Source organism: Neomonachus schauinslandi, chromosome 7 (genome assembly GCF_002201575.2).
Source record: "Neomonachus schauinslandi chromosome 7, ASM220157v2, whole genome shotgun sequence".
NCBI lineage: Eukaryota > Metazoa > Chordata > Mammalia > Carnivora > Phocidae > Neomonachus > Neomonachus schauinslandi.
In genome coordinates, this window is record NC_058409.1 from 38,379,518 (window position 1) to 38,406,648 (window position 27,131).

Below are 27,131 nucleotides of genomic sequence, written 5' to 3' on the forward strand. Positions count from 1 at the left end.
ATATATTTAAACAAACTTTTTTTTTTTAATTTAAAGATTTTATTTATTTATTTGACAGAGAGAGACACAGTGAGAGCAGGATCACAAGCAGGGGGAGAGGGAGAGGGAGAAACAGGCTTCCCGCGGAGCAGGGAGCCCGATGCAGGGCTCGATCCCAGGACCCTGGGATCATGACCTGAGCCGAAGGCAGACGCTTAACGACTGAGCCACCCAGGCGCCCCTAAACAAACTTTTTTGAAAAAAAAAATCCAGGACTTTAAGAGGTTATTTTAATATGGACTCAGATTCCTATGCGCACGCACACACACACACACACACACACAGCCTATTTATTTATACACTAACAAAAATAAAAAGCAACAAGTTGGTCACCTGTTGTTCCCTGCCCAAAAGGCACAGAGTGCCAACTGGCCAGGAACAACATTAATTCCTTCTACCCTCTCATGGTAACAGCTGTTCCCTTTCTTTTTCAAGATGGCAAAGGTCACAGTCAGTAGCACACTTTCCATGCAGATTTCTATATGCAAAAGGCAAGGAGATGGCTGACGTAAACGGGTGTGGGGAGAGACAGCTAATTTTCTTCTATTTTACTTTCTCCTCTGTGTACTTATCAGGAATCTATTTTGGGCTTCTTTAACATATGAAGCTGTAACTATAATCATTTCTCAGCCAAAAAAAAATTTTGTTTACATGAAACTGGAATTGGGGATGATAAAAACATTTTGAGAGTTCAAGGCCAAAAACTACAGCAAAATTGTACAGTAACATTTACATCATTAACGGTTGCCTAATTAGAAATGCATTATGCTAAGTGAAGAAGCCAGACTCAAAAGGCTACATACTGCATGATTTCATTTATATGACTTTATAGGATAGAGAACCAATCAGTGGTTGTCAGAGATACAGGATGTGGGAGGAGTCGACTACAAAAGAGCAGCAGGAGAGAATTTATTTGGAGTAATAGATCAATTCTGTATCTTGTGTAGCAGTTACATGAGTCTAAAATATAAATTATCTAAATTCAGGGGCGCCTGGGTGGCTCAGCTGGTTAAGCGACTGCCTTCGGCTCGGGTCATGATCCTGGAGTCCCGGGATCCAGTCCCACGTCAGGCTCCCTGCTCAGCAGGGAGTCTGCTTCTCCCTCTGACCCTCCTCCCTCTCATGCTCTCTGTCTCTCATTCTCTCTCTCGCAAATAAATAAAATCTTAAAATAAAAAAAAAAAATTGTCTAAATTCATAGAACTGTATGCCAAAAGAGTGAATTTTACTCTTCACTTAAGCCTCATATCACATTTCTCTATTCCCCACACCTGTTCCAGACCTCTTGCCACACTCTACACATTGACCCCCACCTTCCACCTAACATCTACTTGCTACTCTAGCTTCTATTTAGCTACTCCTGAAATCTTTCCTTTGATGTGGCAGGGTAAGGTCCTGCATAGAGCTGGGACTTTTCCACCTGAGTTTACTTCTGGCATTCTGCCAGTTACTAAACTTAAGTGAGCAGGGGCAAATTACTTATCTGAGCTCAATTTCTTCATATGGTGAATGCCAAAAAAAATACTATTTATATACCTTCTGGAACAGTTGTAAACTAAGAGCCTCGTAATGTGCCTAACATAACACCTGGCACATTAAGAGAGCTTAATCAGTGCTTATTCCCTATCTTTCTCCTCCGCCTACCACCTCTAGTGAAAAAGTACTTTTTAACTTGGAAAATCTATCAACACATACACAAGAAGATTTCAAATTATCAACTACATGTACTTGAGACAGCTTTCTTCAAAGGCTTGTCAATAGCCAACAAATTTCACAAAACAATGTAGGATAGTGAATCAAGGGAAAGATTCCTCTTTGAAGAGGTTCCTCTTTGAAGAGTTTATTTAGTCTTTAAAGAAATTACAACCTATAGCGTTCAATCTGGTATTATTTAAGCTTTTGAAACAAAGCGTCATGTGTCCAGATGAGAACACCTGGTTAAGTTACTTCTCTCTCTGAATATAAAATGAGTCTTCCGGTCTCAGCAATCCCATCCACAAGCTTCACTTAACCAACAAAGTCTCTCTTATTAGTAGTTGGTCAAGAGATAACTTGTCCCACACAGTGGGAAGGCCTGTATTCCGAAGAATAACAATTGTGTGTTTACTGTTATACTGATTCTTGAATAAAGCTAGCAAGCTGATACCCTTTTAAAATTTCTGGGAGAATCATCTTCTAGAAAAGCATATGCATAACTGCCTCTTAAGAGGTGGTGTAGGGGAGCCTGGGTGGCTCAGTCGTTAAGCGTCTGCCTTCCGGCTCAGGTCATCATCCCAGGGTCCTGGGATCGAGCCCCGCATCGGGCTCCCTGCTCTGCAGGAAGCCTGCTTCTCCCTCTTCTACTCCCCCTGCTTGTGTTCCCTCTCTTGCTGTGTCTCTGTCAAATAAATAAATAAAATCTTTAAAAAAAAAAAAAAGAGGCGGTGTATACTGGTGGTTGGGGGCAGATTTAAAAACCTTTCAGGAGATTGCTTTAGTAACTTAAGCTGTACAAAAGAAATCAGAATGACTTGATTTCACCATTTTAGTACAAAATTAGTTATCTCAGTGCTCAAAATATGAGTAAGAAATAACTCAAGAATAAAACCACAAATCAAAAATTTTAAGTAAACTACTAAATAAAATCCAGATCTGAAACCTCAACTGCATTTAACAGTTCATGTGCCCCTCCCAATAAAAAATATATTGTATAATATAAATCTTAGAAGTATTTAGGTGGATCCATCATGTCTAGTCTGAAATTACGCCAACTGGCAAGGGTCCAAAAACGAAAATAAAGTTATACTAAGATGGGTCTCAGAAGAAAAACATAAAAATGCTTACTTTGGCAGGAAGTCACCAAAGTGGCATATCTAAATTAGTAAGCTTTGTTTAAAACACACACACACCTATTTTTTTTAAAGGCACACAAGCCAAAAAAGTTGGTAAAATTCTTTCTTAATGGTTATGATTACTGCAGTAACAAATCATATATCCATTTTCCCAAAAATATATGTTTGTAATACTCAAGTTATTTTATACAGAAGATAAGCTGAAGAAGCAAGGATTCCCACCAATTATTACTTCAAGACTAAGGGCAAACATACAATGCTAAAACTACACAATGAATATCAGCTACATGGGAAGCAAGAAAAAAGACAGGCAGGCATTAGTTTAAGTGCTTACTAAGTACCAGGTGCTTTATTTATAAGGATTCTCATTTATTCCTAACAAATCTATTATGTAGACCATATTCTCTCCATCACACAAGTGAAGAAATTGAAGCTCACATAACCATCTGTGTGACCCAAATCAAGAATATATAGCAAAGCAGAATTTTGAAACCAAGTTTACCAGGCTCCACATCCCAAACTCCACCATACTTGGTAATAGTTATTTGGAAAACAAGGGTATGAAGTAATCCATTGTTCTCCGCAAAGAGGGTTCTTTAAGAGGAGTTCAACTATTCCTATACAGTACCATTGATATAAAAATGGTATTCCTAGGGGTGCCTGGCTGGCTCAGTCGGTAGGGAATGTGACTCTTGATATCAGGGTCATGAGTTCAATGCACCATATTGGGTGTAAAAAACACACGGGGGCGCCTGGGTGGCTCAGTTGGTTAAGCGACTGCCTTCGGCTCGGGTCATGATCCTGGAGTCCCAGGATCGAGTCCCGCGTCGGGCTCCCTGCTCGGCGGGGAGCCTGCTTCTCCCTCTGACCCTCCCCCCTCTCATGTGCTCTCTGTCTCTGTCATTCTCTGTCTCAAATAAATAAATAAAATCTTTAAAAAAAAAAAAACACACACACACGGGGTGCCTGGGTGGCTGAGTCGTTAAGCGTCTGTCTTCGGCTCTGATCATGATCCCAGGGTCCTGAGATCGAGCCCCACATCAGGCTCCCTGCTCAGTGGGAAGCCTGCTTCTCCCTCTCCCACCCGCCCTGCTTGTGTTCCTGCTCTCGCTATCTCTGTCAAATAAATAAAATCTTAAAAAAAAAAAAAAAAACCACACTCACACACATACACTTGGGAATTTATTTTAAAAAATAAAAGATATTCCTATATCTGGCAAGATCATTCTTCCCCCAACTGGCATATCATAGGTAACCATGACAACCTATTATTTTAGGCTATTAGTGTATCAGCTGATAGCCCTAACTGATCTCCCATTCTCAGAAATGATTCTTCTGGCCTGTGTTTGGAATCTTCTCTACTATACTCGCCTTTCTCAGTCCAACATTTTTTTTTTAAACATATTTTTTTGAATTTGTCAGAGAGCACGCACAAGCAGGGGGAGGGACAGAGGGAGAAGCAGGCTCCCCGCTGAGCAAGGAGCCCAATGCAGGACTCAGTCCCAGGACCCTTGGATCATGACCTGAGCCGAAGGCAGCTGCTTAACTGACTGAGCCAACCAGGCGTCCCCCCAACATTTTAAAGTAATTACTAATACCCACAATTTCCATGTCTTCATCCAATACCCACTTTTCAGACCACTCCAGTATGGAAATTGCTTCCTTACATGAGATTATCAATGACCTTTGTGTAACTAAATCCAATGGACACTTTACAGACTTTATCTTACTGGACCTTTCAGGAGAATATAGACATTGTTACCACTCTTTCCTTGGGCACTCTCTTCACTTGGCTTTCCAGAAACATTCTCCTAGCTTTTAATGTTCCCTCTCAGTCTTGGTGTTCTCCATTTCTTCCCACAATCTGCAAGGTGGTTTCTCAAAGCTCCGTCTTAAACCTTCTCTCCTTCTCACTTTGTAACTCCTGTTTGAGATTTCACCAATTCTCTTAACTTCAATTACCATTAATATGTCAGTGACTCCCTCCCAAAAGTCAGACCATTCCTCTGAGCTCTAGACCCATTTATGCAAACAAGGACTTGACACTTCCTCCTCAAAATCTCAAAGGCACCTTAAATATAAACCAGAATCGGGGCACCTGGGCTCGATCCCCCTGATCAGCGGAGAGCCTGCTTCTCCCTCTCCTCCCCACTCATGCTCGCTCTTCTCGCTCTTGCTCTCTGTCGCTATCTTTGTCTCTCCCAAATAAATAAATAAAATCTTAAAAAAAAAAAAAAAAAAGTAAACCAAAACCAAAATCATTATCTTTTCCAGACCCCTCTTCCTATTTCAGATCAGGTTCTCTCCTAGTGCTCTGCAGCTCAGTAACTGGCAGGAATCAATATCCATCCATTAAACAAGCCAGAACGTTCAGAACTATCCTTGCTATCTCCAACTTCCCACATTCAGTGTGTCACCAAAACCTTTCCATTTTACCTCCCAGAATCTTCAAATCCATCCACCTTTCTCCATCTCCACCATTACCTCTTTAGTCTCACTACCATGATCTCACTTGGACTATTTCAACAGCCTTTGAACTCATCTCCCTAAATCCATTCTTTTCCAGGCCTCATCCATCTATTATTCTATCCTATAGCCAAAGTCATCATTTTAAAAAGCTATCGCACATTCTCCTATTCAAAACTCTTTTTATAAGCCCTCATAATACCCATCTCTCTCCTTTATAGCACTTACTGGTTCATTTTTCTATTTATTTGTGTGATTCTATGAATCTCCTCTGCTTAAGAGTGTGGCACATAGAGGCGCCTGGGTGGCTCAGTCAGTTAAGCGTCTGCTTTCAGCTCAGGTCATGATCCCAGGGTCCTGGGATCCAGCCCCGAGTCGGGGGCGGGGGGCCTGCTCAGCAGGGAGTCTGTTTCTCCCTGTCCCTCTGTCCCTATCCCGGCTTGTGTGCTCTCTCTCTCACACTCTCTCACTCTAAGAAATAAATAAAATCTTTAAAAAAAAAAAAGTGCGGCACACAACATGAGACAAATACTTGTGGAATAAACAAATGCCTACTATGTAATGTACATAAGCCAAAGAGAGTATGCAGATAAAGACCCAGCCCTTTTCAGATAAAGAAACTGAAGCTGTGAACGTGGGGGATTTATCCTAATTATAGGTGAAAGAACTGGAATTCAAACTCAGACTTGTATGTTTCCAGTGTCCACACACTTAACTTTTATGCATCCCATAATACAAAAGAATTCTCTAAAGACTTTTACACATTAGTAAAAATAAATGGAAATTATTTCATATCTTGGTAAAACACAAATTTTTTTAAATAAAGTTCTGTTGAAACTCCAAGGTAAACTCACCCTGCATTCTATCTAGCCTCTTTAAAATGGAACACAGTCTGTTTCCCTCTTATTCTGGCTAATAATACTTTGCATAGATAAGATGGATACACATATATGATTCACACCCTTTATTATAGTATATGTCTGTATCTCATATTACATAAACACCTTCTCCTGAATTATATTTAGGTAACTCACTGAAATATGCTTATGGCTAGCCCCTGATTAAACCGTAAGGTTTCATTATTTGTTATATCTGACAGTTCAAAATGTCAAACTCCTCTACCTCTATACAACTTCAACTCACAACATATCAACCAAGTTATGCTGTCCCCCTACCTCAATATTTCTTTTTTTTTTTTTTAAGTAGGCTCCATGCCCAGTGTGGGGCCCAAAGCGGGGCTTGGCTTCAACTCACAACCCTGAGATCAAGACCAGAACTGAGATCAAGAGTCAGATGCTTACTGACTGAGCCACCCAGGCACCCCCCACCCCAATAGCTCATTCTTAATCATGAAAAGTCCAAAGACAGGAAATATGGGTAACTAACATAGCATTTTTTCAGTAATCTGACTTTTCTCCCCTAGTAAATCCTAGACATAGGTTGAATTAATTGACCAACCTAAAGGACAAGTTCCTTACTTCAGTAATTTTAAATCACTATAAATATGACCCTTGAATTTTTCCAAATGAAAAATCAGAATCTCCACCACAATCTCTTTACTGGGCAGCAAGCAATCTCGGGCCTTTATGAAGCACATCCTCATGATTAATTCTCTCATCCCTTCTATCAAAGAAGCTTCATCCTCTTCTGAACTCCTCTAAGAAGGCAAAAACAGACCATCCAGCAATATTTACTTCCTTCATTTCCTTTGTTTTCCTTTTCCCCACTCTCCTTTTTGCCTCCCTTTTTCTTAGAAGTTATTTATTTACAATGAGCATTGGTGTTCTATGCAACTGATGAATCACTGAACACTACATCTGAAACTAATGATGTACTATAATGTTGGCTAATTTAAATTTAAAAACAATTTTTTTAAAGAAGTAATTTAGCTAAAGCCCACATCAGGGCCTTTAGGCTATAGAGGCTCACTTGAGTTTAAAATTTCAGTAATGGGCACCTGGGTGGCTCAGATGGTTAAGCGTCTGCCTTTGGCTCAGGTCATGATCCCAGGGTCATGGGATTGAGCCCCACAAAGGGCTCCTGGCTCAGCGAGGAGCCTGCTTCTCCTTCTCCCTCTGCCTCTCTCTCTCTCGGTATCTCTGTGTCTCAGACGAATAAATAAAATCTTTTAAAAAATTAAGTAAATAGGGCGCCTGGGTGGCTCAGTTGGTTAAGAGACTGCCTTCGGCTCAGGTCATGATCCTGGAGTCCTGGGATCGAGTCCCACATCGGGCTCCCTGCTCAGCGGGGGGTCTGCTTCTCCCTCTGCCCTCTTCCCTCTCATGCCCTCTGTCTCTCATTCTCTCTCTCTCTCAAATAAATAAATAAAATCTTTAAAAAAAAAATTAAGTAAATAAATAAAATAAAATTTCAGTAACGACTATTGAATAGCTCAGTGCTTTTAAATGTATGTTTTAAATTACTAGCAAACAAAAAATATGCTCTTAAATAGGACTCAATTTTGTCAAGATTTTCTTACAACTTTGGCCATGGAATTTTAATTCTGCTATATTTTTAATTGGTGTTGAGTTTCCATGGCTATAAAGTAGATGAAATCCTTAACTGTTCAATGGTATCTATATCCCAATGGCCCACATAGTAATAAATCAGTCAGACAGCTACAGCTATACAGGAACATTGAGGTCTCACCATTCCAATCATTAATTGGCTAATGAACTAGTCTGTACTGAGGAAAACAGAAACACAATCTCAGATAATGTAATTACTCTATTTCAAAGAATATCTCTCACCTGTTTATTATTCAGCAGGTCAATGGAAAAGAACATAGCACAAGCAAATGACAAGGTTAGAAGAGATTCCCTTGGTGTGTCAGATCTTTGCCAAAAGAATTTGACAGACTTTACTAAAGACAAACTGCTATTGATACAATAATCTCCTGATATTCAGCAGACTAAGTTAAAACTGTGGTTTCTTTCCCTTTTTAATTAAATGGTAGGTGAACATTAATCTTTTTTTAAAAAAATGAACATCTCCCTTCACTGAAATTTCAGTCTGACCAAATTATACTTTGCACTGGCTTTTCAAGATAGCACATACCCCCATTTCTCACAGTATGACTGATACTGGAATAACAAACTAGTTCCAGATTTCCTGAGCCCCTTTGTCACTGATAAAACTGTGTACCTAAGTATGGCAAAAGAGAAAACTCAAGCAGGGGGCCTGTTACTTTGTATCAGGACCCATCACTACTACCTAAACAGTTTTCAGCTTTTTCCTACTTTCTGCTGACAACATTCACACCATTCTTGGCCAGACTAGATTTATAATTGATCGCCTACAGGTCTGTTCCAGTTGCTCAAAACACCCCTTTGTATACTATGTGCTCTCTCTTCCTTCTTGGACTTCCTTGTGAGTCCACTGGTGTCAACTGCTGTAATATATTCTGTAGCAACGGACTCTTTTTTTTTTTTTTTTTTTTTTTAAGATTTCGTTTATTTATTTGACAGAGAGAGAGGCACAGCAAGAGAGGGCACACAAGCAGGGGGAGTGGGAGAGGGAGAAGCAGGCTTCCCGCCGAGCGGGGAGCCCGATGCGGGGCTCGATCCCAGGACCCTGGGACTGTGACCTGAGCCAAAGGCAGACACTCAATGACTGAGCCACCCAGGCGCCCCACAAGTGACTCTTCTTGATAAGCAAAGTTTGCTTACCACTACAGTCCTGAGATATATGCAGGCAGGTATTATTCTCTTTATAAATTACACATGAATAAATGAAGCAGCCCATGAGATCCTGCCCACGTGATCACTGAGAGTAGCAGAAGCAAGACCAGAATTTGACTTCCAAGCCAACTGCTTTCACTACTAGACCATACTTTGAACTGTGTAGTTACATAAAGAAATTGCACTCACTGGAAAATCTCCATGACATCAAATCCTAAGCAAGGGGGAAAGTCAATGCAAAAACATCTCCATAAAGGTAATTTACCTGTTATTATATTTGGTTCATAATTAGGCTATCTCCAATGGCAGCACTTAGAATCTCATTCATATTGTGGTACATAAAGTTAGTATTAATGTAGATATCCAACACTAGCTATAAAGTTGAATATTACCCATAACCTGCCTAACAAGTTTTGATAACATCACAATTTAAAACCTTTTTGCCAACTTGACCGCTGGGTCAGAAACAATACATATTTGGAAATTCCTTTCTCATATCTATGCCATTTGAAAAAGAAAGTAATATAAATGTCACTTGCTTCTGTTACACTGCACAACTATGTTAAGTATATTTTCCAAATTAAATTGGGATGTCGCCTGAAAAATTGTGTTTAATAATAGTTTTAAAGTTAATACCATAAAAGTATGACTTTTAATTACATTTAGTCACACATTTAACAAACTGCCTTTATGCAGAAGGCTATTAGCTAAAATGGGGCCATCCCAGAACACTGCAGATGGGTGTGACCACTATATACATCTGCTTCTTAAACTCTGTGGAAAGAAGAAAGGATAACTTCTTACTGATCAAAAGAAGTTATGATGAGAACAGGTTATGTTTAGCTCCTTCAACCTGAACTACAAGTTAGCTCTTGACCAGTTTATATTTAAGACCTAAAACCTTCATGTTTTAGGAACTGAGAACTAAGAGAAGTTACCACTATCCAAACCATGCCCTTACTAGCGCACACACCTATTTCTATTTTACTATTTTCTCTCCATCCACAAACACTCATTTGGGTACCTTGCCTACGAGCTGTGGGAATACTGTTCACCTAGAAGTAAAATCAGAAGATCTTACTGAGGTATCTGATCCCAGAAAGAAATAAGTTAGAAGTAACTGAAACATTTCCCAAGGGGCGCCTGGGTGGCTCAGGTGTTAAGCGTCTGCCTTCGGCTCGGGTCAGGATCCTGGGGTCCTGGGATCGAGCCCCACATCGGGCTCCCTGCTCAGCGGGAAGCCTGCTTCTCCCTCTCCCACTCCCCCTGCTTGTGTTCCCTCTCTCGCTGTGTCTCTCTCTGTCAAATAGATAAAATAAAATCTTTCAAAAAAAAAAAAAATTTCCCAAAATGATCTGGGCACTAAAAAATGAAATACGAACCAGATTCCTATCTCAATGCTCTTTAAGCTGAAACTAGAACTACACTAAATAATGTTCCAAAAGAAAAGTCACTAACATGTGACATCAAATTTGAATAACAGACTGTGTCAGTGGTATCAAATTGGTTTATTAATTTAATAATGATAACAGCACGGGCCAGGACTATACTAAACACTTCACTATGCTAAACACTTCATATACATTGTCTCATACATTATCTCATCTAATTTCACAGCAATATGAGGAATGCACTATTAACATCTTTTTCCTCATTAGATGACAAAACTCACAGAGTTGAAGCGACCTGCCCAACATCATAGAGTTAGTAATAGATGGAGCTAAAACTCAAACCCTGGAGGAGTGGCTGACTTAAATACACTGCCTATACATTCATGTTGCAAATATCTGAATGCTTACCATGTGCCACACACTTTCTAAGCACCCTCCTCCTGTGTCTTCACCAGGTAATACAGATGGGGCCTAAACTGTCTACAGGATTATTTACAGAATTTAGCACTAACTAAAAGTAATGTTCCCAAAGGTATACGTTATCTCTGCTAGAAAGTAAAAGCAATCATCTCAGGAGAAATCATTTTGAAATATAATAGACTTCATTAAAATACCTACCAATCTCCATTTACAAGGCTCTGTGTACCTCTTCCAGGATGGAGACCCTGTCTCTCTCACTCTTAGTAACTTCAAAGCTGGGACCTATCAGCACTCAACTTACCATACAGTATTGTCACTGTTTCTTACGAGTCTGTCTTCCACAGTAAGCAAGAGCTATTTGAGATACCTGACTTTTGTTTTATTTTTCTACCCATTTTTGTTTTCCAGTGCTATGACATAAAATGAAGCTAACACCTCAGAGTTTTGTGATGATTGCATGAGTTTCTGTAAGACACTTACCAAAGGCTCATTTAGGTATCCAGTGAATGATGGTTTGCTTTTCCTCATTTACCCCTAGAGCACCTAAGCAGCCAACCCATCTCTCTCAGTGCTGATGTAAATGTACCAAAAGGCAAGGCAGAACCAGGCTTAACAAGCTGCCAATTAACTCAAGAGCTCATCCAGTACACATTTCCTATATGTCATTTTCCTAGGCACCCCACCCCGAAAAAAGACTCAGGAAATATTTCCAAGCAATGACAACTGAGAACTAAACCATGAGATTCTAACTACATCTGCTGGAATGAGTTACCAAAGGTGACTCTGAACTCTATAACACATGACTCACATGAAATACAGTGAAGGACAAAGGTCTTCCTTTCCTGTATAGAAATGCCCACGACAACGCTATCTGAAAAAAAAAATCTGTGGGTATGTTACCAAACAGGGCAAGTTAGTTACATCTTCCAGTATGATATACTCTCCTGGCAAACTCTTAGCAGTAATGAGGAGTTTGAGTTATGAAAAATTAAATTGCCTCCTTTGGACAGCAGGCACATGCTCAAAATATCGTAAGTAGAAATAGACTCTGGGGCGCCTGGGTGGCTCAGTTGGTTAAGCAACTGCCTTCGGCTCAGGTCATGATCCTGGAGTCCTGGGATCGAGTCCCGCATTGGGCTCCCTGCTCGGCAAGGAGCCTGCTTCTCCCTCTGACCCTCCCCCCTCTCATGTACTCTCTCTCATTCTCGCTCTCTCAAATGAATAAATCTTTAAAAAAAAAAAAAAGAAAGAAAGAAATAGACTCTGAAGTACATCATACAGAATTCAGATAGTCATAAAACAATTAGGCTACCTAAAAATAATGATTGTTTTTAGAGTCAGCTAATCCCCTAACCTCTCCTTCCTCAACCTCTCCATTTATTGGCACCTTTCCTAAATCTGGACCAGTGAATCCACATTCAAAATTTATAATCCTTAAAAATGCATTTCCCAATTCCTGACTATACCACTTCTTAGCTGGGTTCCATTGGGAGAGTCTCCCAATTACTCTAGCCTTCAGTTCTATGACCTACAGAATGGAGATGACCAAGCTACCCTCCCTGATCAAGTTGTTAAGATACTTTACAGGCCGGGGCGCCTGGGTGGCTCAGTCATTAAGCGTCTGCCTTCGGCTCGGTCATGATCTCAGGGTCCTGGGATCGAGCCCAGCATCCGGCTCCCTGCTCAGCGGGAAGCCTGCTTCTCCCTCTCCCACTCCCCCTGCTTATGTTCCCTCTCTAGCCATGTGTCTGTCAAACAAATAAATGAAATCTTTAAAAAAAAAAAAAAAGATACTTTACAGGCCACACTGGGCCTAGTAAGCACTAAACAACTGTCAGTTATTATTATCGACTTTGACATTTAGAAGTAAGTTACAAAATTCACTATTACAAATGCCATGGACGCATATTACATTCCAGTCACACTGTTACAAATGTTACAATTCCTGTTACAAAATCCTCTTTGCCGTTTGGCCCTTAACACCTGCTCTTCCCTAAACCTAGAATCAACTTCTTCCAGTTCCTCCACAGCCAATTCAAATACCCCCTCCTCAGAGAATCCTTCCTTGAGATTGCACCCTCCACCATCTCACTCTTTTTTTTTTTTTAAAGATTTTATTTATTTATTTGACAGAGAGAGACATAGCGAGAGCAGGAACACAAGCAGGGGGAGTGGGAGAGGGAGAAGCAGGCTTCCCTCAGAGCAGGGAGCCCGATGTGGGGCTCGATCCCAGGACCCTGGGATCATGACCTGAGCCGAAGGCAGACGCTTAACGACTGAGCCACCCAGGCGCCCCATCTCACTCTCTTCTAACCTTGTTTTAATTTTTTTGTGGCATTTACAAACATCTGTAATTGTCTTAAAGACTAAAGACATTATCTTTCTCACAGTGATATTTATAGCTAACATTGTATTAAACACATAATGCGTGCTCAATAAATAAAGATAATTCAAAATCAAATATTTAAAAAATCTAGCACTGGACACACACACACCCGAAAAGAACAATTTCAGATTAAGATATATCGAAATAAATATCTGGTTGAAAAAAGCAAGAGTAGAGGGAAAAGAGGATATGGAGAAATATTACACAACAGTTTTTTGTTTGCAGTCCACTTAATTGCAGAGAATTCAAATAATAGAATTTACACAAATGAGGATGTACAATTAAGGTCATTCAAAAAATTTTTTTAAATGAAGTCCACTTTTTATACGAGGAGTGACCATTTCTATGGCCTGGGCAATAAAAATAGTGAGGGTGACACAGAGTACAGCTAACTCCATTTTCTTGATTAAGCTGAAATTCAGGATTTATGAACGTATAAAGTTTTTCCATTTGTTTAATTACTCTCTAACACAGACCTACCCAGATCAATTTCCTCCACTGCTGGGATTACCACTACTTGGAGATCATATATGTGGTTTTTACACATGACTGATACAACACTACTATTTCAAGATGATCTATAAGCTTCAAAGACATTCCATGAGTATTCATGGGAAACATTTCAAAGTTTGTGAGTGTTTTTGTACCTAACACAAAACTAGTTTATGTTATTTCTACTAAAATTATGTTACAGTTGGTAGGATTAGAGAGGATTAATTTTATTTGACAAACATATGTACATTAAGTTCAAGGCACTATTCTAAGCTCTTTACATACTGACTCACTTAAGCCTCACAACAACCTTAAAGTAGGTACTTTTATTAGGAAAAGAGGCACAAAGAAGAAAATTGCCCAAGGTCACACAGCTAGTAAAGAGAGGAAGTGAAATGTGAACCTAAGCAATTTAGATCAAGAGTCCATCACTAGACTATGTTACCTCTGTATTATTTTAAAGAAAAAGAAAAACTTATAGTTTATAAAGAAAAAGTCATTCCCAAACTCCCATTAGGCTAGTTTCAGGCCAAAACAAAACAACAACTCTGTTTAAGCCATCTGGGTTTTAAACCTAGACAGCAAGAAGGCTGAAGGGAAGAATAAAAGGAGGAAGAGAAGAGAGAAGGAAAAAAATTGTAAAAATGAAAAATAAGGTAAGTAAATAAGAAGGCTGGAAGAAGAAAGCTACTTGTAACCACTGTTCATACTATCTGAATGGTGAGTGCTTTCTAAAAAGACAGTAAGAGAGACAAAACAGTGTCTATATAATCCCTAACTAGATTACATGGATTGTGTACTTCTAAACCAAATGCTGAATTAAGTCACCTAAATTAGGAGGAAGTGGACAATTAACATTCCAAATTCCTTTCCATAAAGTGTAAGCTACATTTTAACTGGATTACTTAAAATCTGAGAGTTTAGTGACTTTCTTCCAACTTCTTTAATAGGGTCAATAACAACAATTTAAACTTCAATTTCTTATCCACAAGAATCAGAATAACTCCCCAAGCTGAGCAGATAGGAAACTTTGGTAGAGCTCAGCCAAAAATGATTAAACAAGAAAAAGATTAATCAAGATCCACAGCATGTCCATGAGGTTCCAAGAGGATGTAATTCAAACTGAATATAAAGGAAGAATTTACATTTCATAAAATCTATAGAGAAGACCATTCTCTGAACATTTCCATACTTTATTCCAAGCAAGGTAAGTTTAAGTTAAAACTCAAGTGTATAGGGCGCCTGGGTGGCTCAGTTGGTTAAGCGACTGCCTTCGGCTCAGGTCATGATCCTGGAGTCCCAGGATCGGTCCGCATCGGGCTCCCTGCTCGGCGGGGAGTCTGCTTCTCCCTCTGACCCTCCTCCCTCTCATGCTCTCTGTCTCTCATTCTCTCTCTCTCAAATAAATAAATAAAATCTTTAAAAAAAAAAAAACTCAAGTGTATAAAGCCAACTGGAGCCAAACAGTAGCATCTTCTTCCAGGCCTCTGCTTTTATTCAAAACTGGCCAAAGGTTTCGAAAAAGCCTGCAACAGGCTTTTTTTAAAAAAAGGCTTTTTTAAAAAAACAGGCTTTAAAAAAAAAAAAAAAACACATTTTTTTTTTTTTTTTAAAGATTTTATTTTTATTTATTTGACAGAGAGAGACACAGCGAGAGAGGGAACACAGGCAGGGGGAGTGGGAGAGGGAGAAGCAGGCTTCCCGCGGAGCAGGGAGCCCGATGCGGGGCTCGATCCCAGGACTCTGGGATCGTGACCTGAGCCGAAGGCAGACGCTTAACGACTGAGCCACCCAGGTGCCCCAGCTTAACACATTTTTGTTCATTTTCTGAGATCCCTTCCCTCTCACTGTGGCTTGGAGGAAAGAGAAAAGTTATATAAAAAAGAGAAATAAACACAGTAAACTTTCATCAGAAGCAAAAGAAGTGTGCTTAACAAAAGTTAATGGAGGTTGAAATGGCTAGCAATCAGGATAAGCATTATGTCCAATTTATGTATTGATTTACTTATTTTTATCTTCAGCATCCAACACAATGCCAAGCACCTACCAGATACTAAACAAATACATGTTCAATAATGAATGAATGAACAAATAAACGTTAGGAAAAAAGGGAAGGCACAAAATGCTGCAGACTATTTAGCAAGTGAGAATCTTTCACTGAATACTTGATTGTTTCTTCCTTGAGATACAGGCCCAAACTGAGAGACAGGAAAGGGACCACTCCTCAGGAGTAATACTAAGGGGTAGAATGATGTCAGTATCATGGCAACAACATATGGTATCAGTATTTGAGATAAGTACTGAGGAAGAACAAGTAACAGGGATTCTACAAACACCTACTATTGGTTGCCAGTTTTTTGCTGCCAGATTTTATTCTTAATCTATTGACTCTGATTTGGCATAATGGTGATACCACATTTGGAGCTTGCTAAGGAAACTATGACCAACCTCTTCTAAGAAGAGAGCCCATGCGCTTCTGTTTGCACCTGCTATAAAGAGCAGCTGTGAACGGTGTTAAGTGCAGAAAGGGAAGCTACCTCAAATCTGTTTTGGACACGTATGAATGTCATTAGTAGGGTCCCAACCAAAAACAAACAAACCACAAAAACAGTCAAAAAGGGTATTCAAGAGAATTTAATGAAGGAACCATCTTTGTAAGTAGAGGCAAGATTTAGGGAAAGTAGCAAAGGATGGTGGAATACTCCCAAGCTACCAACATCAGGAGGCCATTATCATCATTAGGCCTAAAGGGGCAATTAAGGGGTTACCAGAACCCAGAAAGATCTGTAACTGGAGCTGACTGGCAGAGAGGGCCATCGAAAAGAAGCTGTGACCTACTCACAAACCACAGAACAGCTCTAGCAACACAAATTCAGCAGGAAAGAACTGGATCTTCCAGGCCTCCTACTGATGTACCACCAGCCAAAGCCAAACAGAAACCATAAAGCAAGAGGTCAGTTGATAGAGCCCATATAATTTGCCTGCTTCCCAGAGCACAGAGCAAAGTGGAGAACAAAGCTGGAGGGGCAAAAGGAGAATATGAAGGCCAAAAAGGTATTCTAAATGACTGCCACACAGCAAAACACAAGCACATAAAAAGTTTTTGCCAGTTACACCTTCTAGACACCATAGGATGGTCTTCAAAAAAGTCATAAACTTACTTGGGTCCCTACTGCCTTGCATCAAGTTGGGGAGGAAAAAAAAAAGATTCTAAGAAATATTCCAGGAAACTTTTGTCACTTCTGCATCACTAAGGATAAACAAACAAACCATTTATTTATAATGGATCAGGTCTAAGACAACTCCCTTCTCTGTACTCAAAGGGCACTTATTCCATACCTCCATTATAACGCTTATCATGATGTAATATAACATGTTTGTTTGTTCTTCATTAGACCCTGATCTCCTTTAGGGCAAGGATTGCCTTACTCATCTTTGTATCCCTAGCACCTAACATGGACCTGGCAGAATCAGCCTTCAATCAATGTGCACTGAATCCATCAGTGGACTCGGTGTCCACTAACTGGCAGCCTTAAGCCATTGTGGATAAAATCTGGAATGACTCTCAGTAATTAAACACTAGTAAGTTTTATTCAGGACACCGTTTAACACACTGGGCAAAAACATTGCTCCTTTCACACCAGCCTGCTATCATTCCCTATAGAGCAACTTTTCTTGTGTGCTCGGATGCTTATAGCCCGCCTTTTCTACAATGATAGAACTCATCATCAAAAGAGCCAGAGAAAGATGTCAAGACCATGCTCCATTTCAAATACATACCATCTCTCAAAATTCTGACTCTTTTTCCAAGAACTTACCACATCCACTGAAGGAACTAATCATTTGGGTATTATCAGATGGAGGAAGTGATGTTTTACAGTGATAAAGATGACCAAGGGGTACAAATGTACATGTACATATACACACACACACATGTTTAATGATCACTTCAACAGACATCACACTCCATAAAATTTTAAAGTAGTCATGTAACACAATCATGTAACATCATCATATTAAAATGGATACACTGTATGATGTTGGGGTGGTCATTAACAGAACCTGGAACATATTCACGTTGTAATTATGAATCACTTTCACATAACCCTGTACTTAAGAAGTGCTTAATCATCTTTTTGTTGGTGTAGTTAACTCTTACCTGCATATTCTCCACAGAAAAAGAATAAAGTTAATGCCAAGTTGATAACCCCTAATTTTAGGCTGTCAATCTCCTGCTGTCAGTAAAGTGAATAAAAACCAAATTTAAAATAACCCTTACAGGGACGCCTGGGTGGCTCAGTTGGTTAAGCGGCTGCCTTCGGCCCGGGTCATGAACCCAGGATCCTGGGATCGAGTCCCACATCGGGCTCCTTGCTCAGCAGGGAGCCTGCTTCTCCCTCTCCTCCCTCTGCTTGTGCTGTCAAATAAATAAAATCTTTAAAAAAAATAAATAAAATTAAATAACCCTTAACCTCCAATAAAAAGGTGAATTTGCTATCAAAATGTATTGCCTTCCAAAACTCAGCATGAAAAAGTTTTTTTATATCCTCCCCCACTGTTCTCTTTCATTGCTGTTTGTAATGGAGACTTAATATTGTTAAATCTAATGTCATCCTATATACCAAATTAAAATAAGTCAGTACTTCATTTTCTATTTGGGAAAAGGGAATTCTGGGCCCATCATAAAAATCTTCTGAATAACTTTAAAAGAATTGTGAGTAATACAGTAACAGATAAAACATGTTTCAAATAGATCTTTTTCTAAAGAATTTCTATCTTTTTCTAAAACATACTTAATCCCTAAGTCCCCAAACAAGTTTTTCCAAAACCACCGAAGACATTTAAATCAAAAACACAATTTTATCTTTTTGAGAGCCATCATAAATCCTGCAACTGTCAGGTCAATGTAGCAATAAAATTATTCTTACCTCTATAGTACAATTATGTGCTATTTGCATCATGCTGAAAACACCGATAAGAAGAACTTACAATTTATAAAACTGTACTGCATACAGGTTTCTCCATTATAGATAAATTTTAAAACATACAAACAAAATATAGGTCTACCTTATGACTTTGTGGTTATTAATATTAGCTTTAGCTACCTTAAAGCAGTATTAGGTTTCATTTGTCCTAGTACAGTGCTTGGCCCACAGAAAAAACCTGACATTTGTTTTATAAATTAATAACTCTCACGAGGTAGGAGAACAGGAAGTTAATACATAATTCTAAGAGTGCAGCAATGACAGAGTACAATCCAATATATTAGAATTAGTAAAATTACTTCTGACCAAACATTTTCCTCTCCCTTCTCTAAAACATAAATGAAGCTTAACAAAGCCCTACTGACAGTGAGTAGGAGTAAAAGTACATTTAAAAATTTTACGTCTTACCAGAGGGGAGGTGGGTGGGGAAATGGGTGAAGCAGGTGAAGGGGATTAAGAGTACACTTATATTGATGAGCACGGAGTCATATATAGAATTGTTGAGTCTCTCTACTGCACACCTGAAACTAACATAACAGTTTTCTAACTACATTGGAATTAAAAAACAAATCTAAAACTAAAATAAAATTTAACATCTTTCCAAAGATAATCCTTTCATTGTAAATCAATAAATTTCCATATAGTTAATGTAGTTATTAGTATGTCTTGACATCTGAAAGAATTCCTTGCGTTTCAATAGCGTTCCAAAACGTTGTTTCGCTTTCCTACACTTAACTCCAAGAATTCACTGTGGAGCTCTACAGGAAGTGTCCTGGTCAACAATAAAGCTATTTCATAAATAATAAAAAGGGATTTTACCTCAAAGAAGAGGTAAAAGAATTTTTAAGAATTGAGCAAGAATTCGGGCTCCCTGCTCCTTGAGAGCCTGCTTCTCCCTCTGCCTCTCTCTCTCTGTCTCTCATGAATTAAAAAAAAAAGGGGGGGGGCGCCTCAGTGGATCAGACGGTTAAGCGTCTGCCTTCGGCTCAGGTCATGATCCCGGCGTCCTGGGATCGAGTCCCGCATCGGGCTCCCTGCTCCTTGGGAGCCTGCTTCTCCTCTGCCTCTCTCTCTGTCTCTCATGAATAAAAAAAAAAAAAAAAAGAATTGAGCAAGATTGCAAGCGCCTAAGTGGTCGGGTATGAGGCAGGAAAGTGGAATACGAGATTCAAACCCGGGGAATTTCTTATCAGTGAAAAGCCATATTATGCACACCTGCACCTAGGATTCTCAAGTCACAGATCCCCCAGCCAAAGAACTTGCCAGTACCATTACTTTACTTCCATACTTGACTAGGGCTACCCAAACCTCAATCAGATCATATACATATATATATACACACATACATATAAAGTCTAAATAGTTCGCAACATACTGCTTTACAAAACACATATTAAAAAGGTGAAAGTTTCGGGGCGCCTGGGTGGCTCAGTTGGTTAAGCGACTGCCTTCGGCTCGGGTCATGATCCTGGGGTCCTGGCATCGAGCCCCGTACCGGGCTCCCTGCTCGGCCAAAAGCCTGCTTCTCCCTCTCCCACTCCCCCTACTTGTGTTCCCCCTCAAGCTGTCTCTGTCAATTAAATAAATAAATAAAATCTTTAAAAAAAAAAAAAAAAGGTGAAAGTTTCCTTCCAACGCCTATCCCTTATCCAGGTGACTTCAATTCTTTCTTGTCAAAAGAAAGAAGCAACTGGCAACCAGAAGCCCCAGAAATGAACTCTTCCATGAGGAAGACAACGCCAAAGCTGCTGCAGCCAAAGATGTCTAGCGCTCCTTGTGGGCTGTCACTGGAGATGGAAAGCTACACCATGGCAAGGTCTGCACAGAGAAGGAAACAGGTCTGGAGCACGCGCGCGCGCACACACACCCAAACACACACACCCGAAAAGGCAAGCTGCTTCAGACCTACAGGCAGAAACCTGGCATCCTCACACCTACCTGCAACCTGACAATTTACAACCGGGTAACACCTTCTAATTAGTAACGTTCTAGCCTTTTAAAGATGAAAAATTAAACTGCTTCCCACAAGTAAGATAAATCAGGCACTGGCGCCTGTTACTGAAAATCCCCAGTGAATCAAACCTCCCGTGTCGCTACTGAACCTGACAAGCCAGTGACCGGGTTTCCCTACAGCAGAGAGGGGAGGAGCCCACCCCGCTCTGTTGGGAGTGGAACGGGAGACAGAGGACAGGAGCAAGGGACGGAGCGCAGAGGCGTGAACAGCGTTCAAGCAGAGCTGGGCTCAGCACACCGGCGGGGACAGACAGACAGAGGGGACCACGCGGGGGCCGGGGGTGCAGGCTGCAAAGCGGGATCCCCGGGCTGCGGAAGCCGCCCCCCGAGTCTCTCCCTGCAAAGGCGCGCCCGTCAGGCGCACACACACCGCCCCCACGCCCGTCCGCAGCTCCCCGCGAGTCCCCTCCCAGAAGACACACGCCCGTACCCACCGGGACACCGCACCCCGGGCTCGCGCGCACACGCCCCTCGGGCCGGCGGCACGTACGTACCCAGCAACACGCAGAGCACATCAAGGGCCACGTACGGCAGCCGCGTCTTGTCAAACATCGTCTCGGCCCCCGCGGCCCGACGCGGGCGGTAGGTGAGGCACACAATTCACGACACCGGGCCGGGGGGGGGTGGCGACGGCCCCAAGCTATGCCTCCTCTCGACCGGAGAAGCGCCGCTGAGGGCAGACGAGGTCCAGGCGGCTCTCTGACGGCCAGCAATGGCGCCCGGGACCCCTGCCCTCGCAGCTCCCACACACCGAGACGCTCGCGTGCCAGCCGCGGCGGCTCCGTGGTCTCGGGCCCTCCTCGGTAGGCCCTGGCCTGCCCCGGCGGCTCGCTGTCCCGATCCCGGCGCCCGCTCCCAACAGGCGGGGCGTCGGAACTCGTGCTTTAAGGATGGGACCGGTAGGGAGGAGGAACATGGGCTCGGCCCCTCCCGCGGAACAGCGCGGGACCCGCCAGCGCGCGGCCTCGCTGGCTGAAGGGAGTGTGGCGAAGCCTAGGCGGCCAGTAATGGGGCGGCGGGGCGGGGCCGGGAACCCCAAGCCCGAGAGTTCTGGCCAATCAGCGCCGCCGGCCCCGCCCCGCCCGACCTGCGGAGCCCGCCTCTGAAGTGGGATGCACTGCGGTCTGGCAGACGTTGGGGGCGCCTCCGGCGCGAGGCAAGGGGCGTCGCTCCGACCGGCGTTTCTGCGGTGGTCGCAGGAGGAGGTCTCGTTAGCCCTGGCCGGGGGTTATTGATGCCGGCAGGGAGAGCTAGGTTCTGGACCTACGATCCCAGAGCGCCGGCTCTCTGCCAGCCATCCTCATCCATACGGTTTAGATACTAAAGAGGTCCGAGACAGGCAGTGACGAAGACTTGACCAAGCGTTACTTAGGCTCCTATGAGCCTTCTACTTGCTTGGGCTTCGACCTAGGCCTTGAAGTGTGGCCCAGCTGAACCCAGTGTTAGTACGAATCCTGCTAAGTCATCCCTCTCCTTGATGTCTGATGCCTTTGATACGTGATCAAATTCCTTATTCGCCACCTTTGGCCTGCCTTTCTGTTTCTTCATAGTAATTTTCCATCCACTGACCCCCTCTCTCTGCTTGTTTGTTGGCTATAAATTCCCAGCTGTCTTTACTATATTCAAAATGAAGCACAATTTCTTTCTCCTATTGCAAAAATTTTGACCCCAAATAGCAGTAGTCTTCCTCACCATTTGAACGAGTGTCAACCCTTTCACCCCATGTTCTAGGAGGACCCTACCAGAGATTTAGCAATCTCAGTTTCCTAATCTATAAAATCAGGATGATAATCCCTGCTCTGTGTTGTGGTCAAAAAGTGGTGTAGCCTGGGGACACCTGGGTGGCTCAGTCCATTAACCATCTGACTCTTGATCCCAGCTCAGGTCTAGATCTGAGTCCTGAGTTCAAGCCCCACCTTGGGCTCCATGCTGGGTGTGGAGCCAGTTAAAAAAAAAAAAAAAAGTGGTGAAGCCTGGAAAAAAATATCAAAATTTTATAAAAGGTTAAAACCTCTATAGATGTTAACAACTGGTATGTTTTCTCCTTATTCATAGCTTCTTTTTTTTATTCATATCTTCTTATACAAGATGTAAGATAAAAATCAAAAACTGTGCCTACTACTTCTCAGACTTTTCCTGCCAGATGCCCCTAAAACTAATGGAGAGATAACACTTCCATTAAAGATTCTAAAGATAGAGCCCCAAGTTATACCCCACAAGCAAAAACGTATTTGATAAAGCAGGTTTTTCTTTAAGAAGAATGTAAATTTTGGGTGCTTGGGTGGCTCAGATGGTTAAGCGGCTGCCTTCAAGTCAGGTAATGATCCCAAGGTCCTGGAATCAAGTCCTGCATCAGGCTCCCTGCTCAGCGGGGAGTCTGTTTCTCCCTCTCTCCCTGCCTCTCCCCCTGCTTGTGCTTTCTCTCTCTCAAATGAATAAATAAAATCTTTATAAAAAAATGTAAATTTTGTATTTCACCTTTTGTTGGAATATCTTTTAAAAGTTTTAAACAATTTATAACTGAGAAAGATGTGCCATTGTTTATATGGCTTCCTTTACTTCCAGAGTTACAAGGCCCCCAGAGTGCAAGGCCAAAATAAATTGAAATTACTTGTGATATCTAAGTATTTGGTATTCATTCAAAAAGTATTTATTGTGACTATGTGCTGGGCATAGTCTAGGGACAGTGTTTTATTTAAACAGCTTTGAAATAAACATTTACTTTTAAAATGCCTTTTCAAAAGTAAACATTCAAAAAACCCTATTGATTAATGTTTTTTTATTCACTCATTCATTCATTCAGCATTTGTTGAGTCCCTCAATATACATCAAACTCAGTGCACACTATAAAGACACTAAAATGAGCAAGAAAGGATCTCTGCCCTCTAGGAGCCTACTGCCCCATCAGGAAGACTGGTGTGTAATTAAATGAATATTGTGACAGAAGTGTGTTGGCGTACAGAAGGCACACAAAGCAGGAGTAAGTGTTTTGCCTGGGAGCTCTGGAAACACTGCATAGGGAGGTGATACATTGTTCTTTCCCATCCCTCTGCCAACACCAGAACACATTTTCTTAGGTTAGGAGGGAAAGAAAACAGTTAATATATTAACAGATTTTTTGCCCTTTGGAGGAGTTACAGATAATAGCTTTAAAAATAGATCGACAAAGCAAAGTCCATTAAAACGTATTAAGTCATATCCTTTTTTTTTTAAATGGGATCTGTAATTTGTGCAGATTATAAGCAATGAGTAAGTCCTCCATTGAGGAGAGAATGACTAAGAAATGTCACTTTCTTTGGGGGTGGGAGTTTTTGTTTTTGGAGGCAGTGTTATTTGATTTGATCTATTGTCATGATTGGATTCTGGTGTACTATTTGGAATTGACAATGAGTTAAATGACCATGAAATGATAGTGAAGATAATAAAAAGGAAACCCTGATTGAATAATGTCACTGTTAACACCCCGTTGGGGATAACTACTAGTGTGTCCCTCGAGTAGGCATGAAACCTCAGAGGTTTTATTTTCCCCCCAGAAACTTTCTTAAATGGTTACCAATGTTTGTCCTTGGGCCTGCATGTTTCTTTTTATAATACAGGCATTAAACAAAAGCAAAGCACAGTGGGTTTGGGAAGAGTAGTCCTGAAGATCCCCTCAAGGAGACAGAAACTAATCTTTTCTTTCAGTGCTAAGCATTTTTAAAAGGAGACTATAATCTTCCTCCTCCATTTCCACTTTCTCTTTAAATATTTCTGTATTCTCACTTCTGTCCCTACTCCTCTACTTGCACTGTTCTTTAACATAATATTATTAAGTCTCCCTCTCTCTGTTCAAATAGTGCTTCTTGTCTCAACTACTTTATTTCACAAAGTTGCTGCAAGGTAGTAAGAATAAATTCAACTACAGTACTTGTGTTTGTATGTGCTTATGTTCTTTCTTCCCACCTGAACTGAAACAAATACAGTTTTTACTATACTCAAATATCACTGTAAAATGAAAACTATTAAAAATGGAAATGTCTCATTACCCAGAGCATGTGCCTCCCCCCAAAAAAGTTTTTACAATATGATATCTTTTTTTTTTTTTTTTAAGATTTTATTTATTTGCAAGAGAGAGAATGAGAGACAGAGAGCATGAGAGGTAGGAGGGTCAGAGGGAGAAGCAGACTCCCTGCCGAGCAGGGAGCCCGATGCGGGACTCGATCCTGGGACTCCAGGATCATGACCTGAGCCGAAGGCAGTCGCTCAACCAACTGAGCCACCCAGGCGCCCCATAATATGGTATCTTATAATCCTTTTAACACTTCTTACCAAAGCTACTTTCTCTTGTTTCTTGTTATGTAATATTTGAAATATACATATATGAAATATAAGTTATGAAGCATAATAATAAAATGAGCAACTATTAATCCACCACTCAATTTAATACCTAGAATATTGTAGTATCACTGAGTTTACCTGTGTGTCCTATCCCATATCCCTCCTTCGGGAGAGGTAACCACTATCTGGAATTTTGTCTTTATCTTTTCCTTGCTTTGTTATTTCTCTGTAGAAAAACATATAACCATATATGTATATATCTCTAAAAAATATATATTGTTTAACCTTCTTGTTTTTAGCTTTTAAAAACATTATGCAATATATGTAGTCTGCCTTTGATTTTTTTTTTTTTTCCCCACTCGAAGTAGTATTTCTTGGGGCACCCAGGTGGCTGTCGGTTAAGCGTCTGCCTTTGGTTCAGGTCATGATCCCAGGATCCTGGCATCCCCTGCGTTGGGGGGGGGGTCTCTGCTCAGTGGGGAGCCTGCTTCTCCCTCTCCTTCTGCCTACTGCTCTGCCTGCTTGTGCTCTCTCTTGCTCTCTCACTCTCTCAAATAAATAAAATCTTTAAAAAAATAATAATTTTTTTTTAAAGATTTTATTTATTCATTTGAGACACAGAGATACAGAGAGAGAGAGAAAGCATGAGCAGGGAGAGAGGCAGAGGCAGAGGGAGAAGCAGGCTCCTCGCTGAGCCAGGAGCCCGATGTGGGGCTCGATCCCAGGACCCTGGGATCATGACCTGAGCTGAAGGCAGATGCTTAACCATCTGAGCCACCCAGGCACCCCAATATTTCTTGTATTCATTTGTGTTGCTGCAATAATTGTAGGTCTATTAAATGAATGTATGCCTTATACATTCTTCTGATGATGGGCATCTGGGTTAGTTCCATTTTTGCTGTGGGAACACTGGTATGCATGTCTCCTGTGTGGCCATGCTCGTTGTGGAGCTGCTGCATCATGGCGTGTGCACACAGCCAACTTCACTAGATAATCCCAAGTTGTACTCCCAGATGGTTGTACCAGTTTACCTCACCCACACTAGTAGTGGAGGCAACCCCACATTTTTATCAACACGTTATTTTTGAGATGTCTAAATTTTTGCTAATTTCATGGTTGTAATATGCTATCATGATGAGTAGTTATCACAATATAATCATAATTGGATTTCCCCGATCACTAATGTGATTGGGCATCTTTCTCTCAATTTACTCACCAAAAATGTTTCTTCTTCTGTCAATGGCCTGTCTTTGGCATATTTTTCTATTGGGTTGTTTATCTTATTTTTATCAGTGGAGAAGTTCTTTATATAGTCTCAATAGCAATCACTTGTGGCTTGCGATTTCACTTCCTTTATGAGCAGCTAGATTACAGAGTTCTTATAAATGTAATATACACAGAAATCTCTTGACAGATTTCTGTGAAAGTTTTTGCTCTCTTGACCAAAGGTGAAGACTGGTTTCCCTTCCCTTCTTTTTCCACCTTCTTTGAACATGGACATAATATTTAGAGCTAAGCAGCCATCTTGTGATCATGAGGAAAAGGCCAAGAAGAGTAGTGCCACTGGTCTTTGGAATATAATGCTGAGCCACTAAAACAGTCAGCAACTAGCTACCTCCAGATTTCTTCTTATGTGAGCAAAAAACAATTGCTTAAGCCTCAAGTATTCACAACTGATAGAAGGCTCAAGAGTATGTTGCGTCCTGTTTCTGAGAAATCACATGTCATATTACTCTAAGAGAACCTTTTACTTGAGCTAGCTTAATTGAATCTGGTACTTCAAACCACAATGCCCTGAATAAAACAATTTTGGGCAGACAGAAAAGAGTGATGAGGGAGACCAGGCTTCGAAGAATGGTTTGAGCAAAGAGGCAAAACAAATAGCATATTCTGAAGCCTCTGAGTAGGAAAGGTAAAAAAGCTCACAGTGTGGATGAGTGGAAGATAAGGTTCTAAAAGGGAGGTTATAACAGTTCATAGCTTAAGTGTATGTTTGGAGGCAAAGAAGAATCACTGAAAATGCACAGTGACCTGCTGAAAAGAGTCATTTAAAACAGGTAATCTAGTAGTGAGAGGAAGTCCTAATCTCTGCAGTGTGTTATAAACTGAAA

General features: G+C 41.0%; 1 protein-coding gene across 4 annotated transcripts in view; it reads right to left on the minus strand.

Annotated features, from left to right (window-relative positions):
* Positions 1-21,691, minus strand: part of PLPP1 (phospholipid phosphatase 1) — a 103,846-nt gene extending 82,155 nt beyond the window's left edge. For all 4 annotated transcript variants that reach the window (XM_021702141.2, XM_021702140.2, XM_021702142.2 and 1 more), the window contains exon 1: positions 21,198-21,691. In XM_021702141.2, the coding sequence (XP_021557816.1) occupies positions 21,198-21,255 (58 nt within the window). In that variant the 5' untranslated portion in view covers positions 21,256-21,691. The remainder of the gene's footprint in view (positions 1-21,197) is intronic.
* Positions 21,692-27,131: the final 5,440 nt, after the last annotated feature.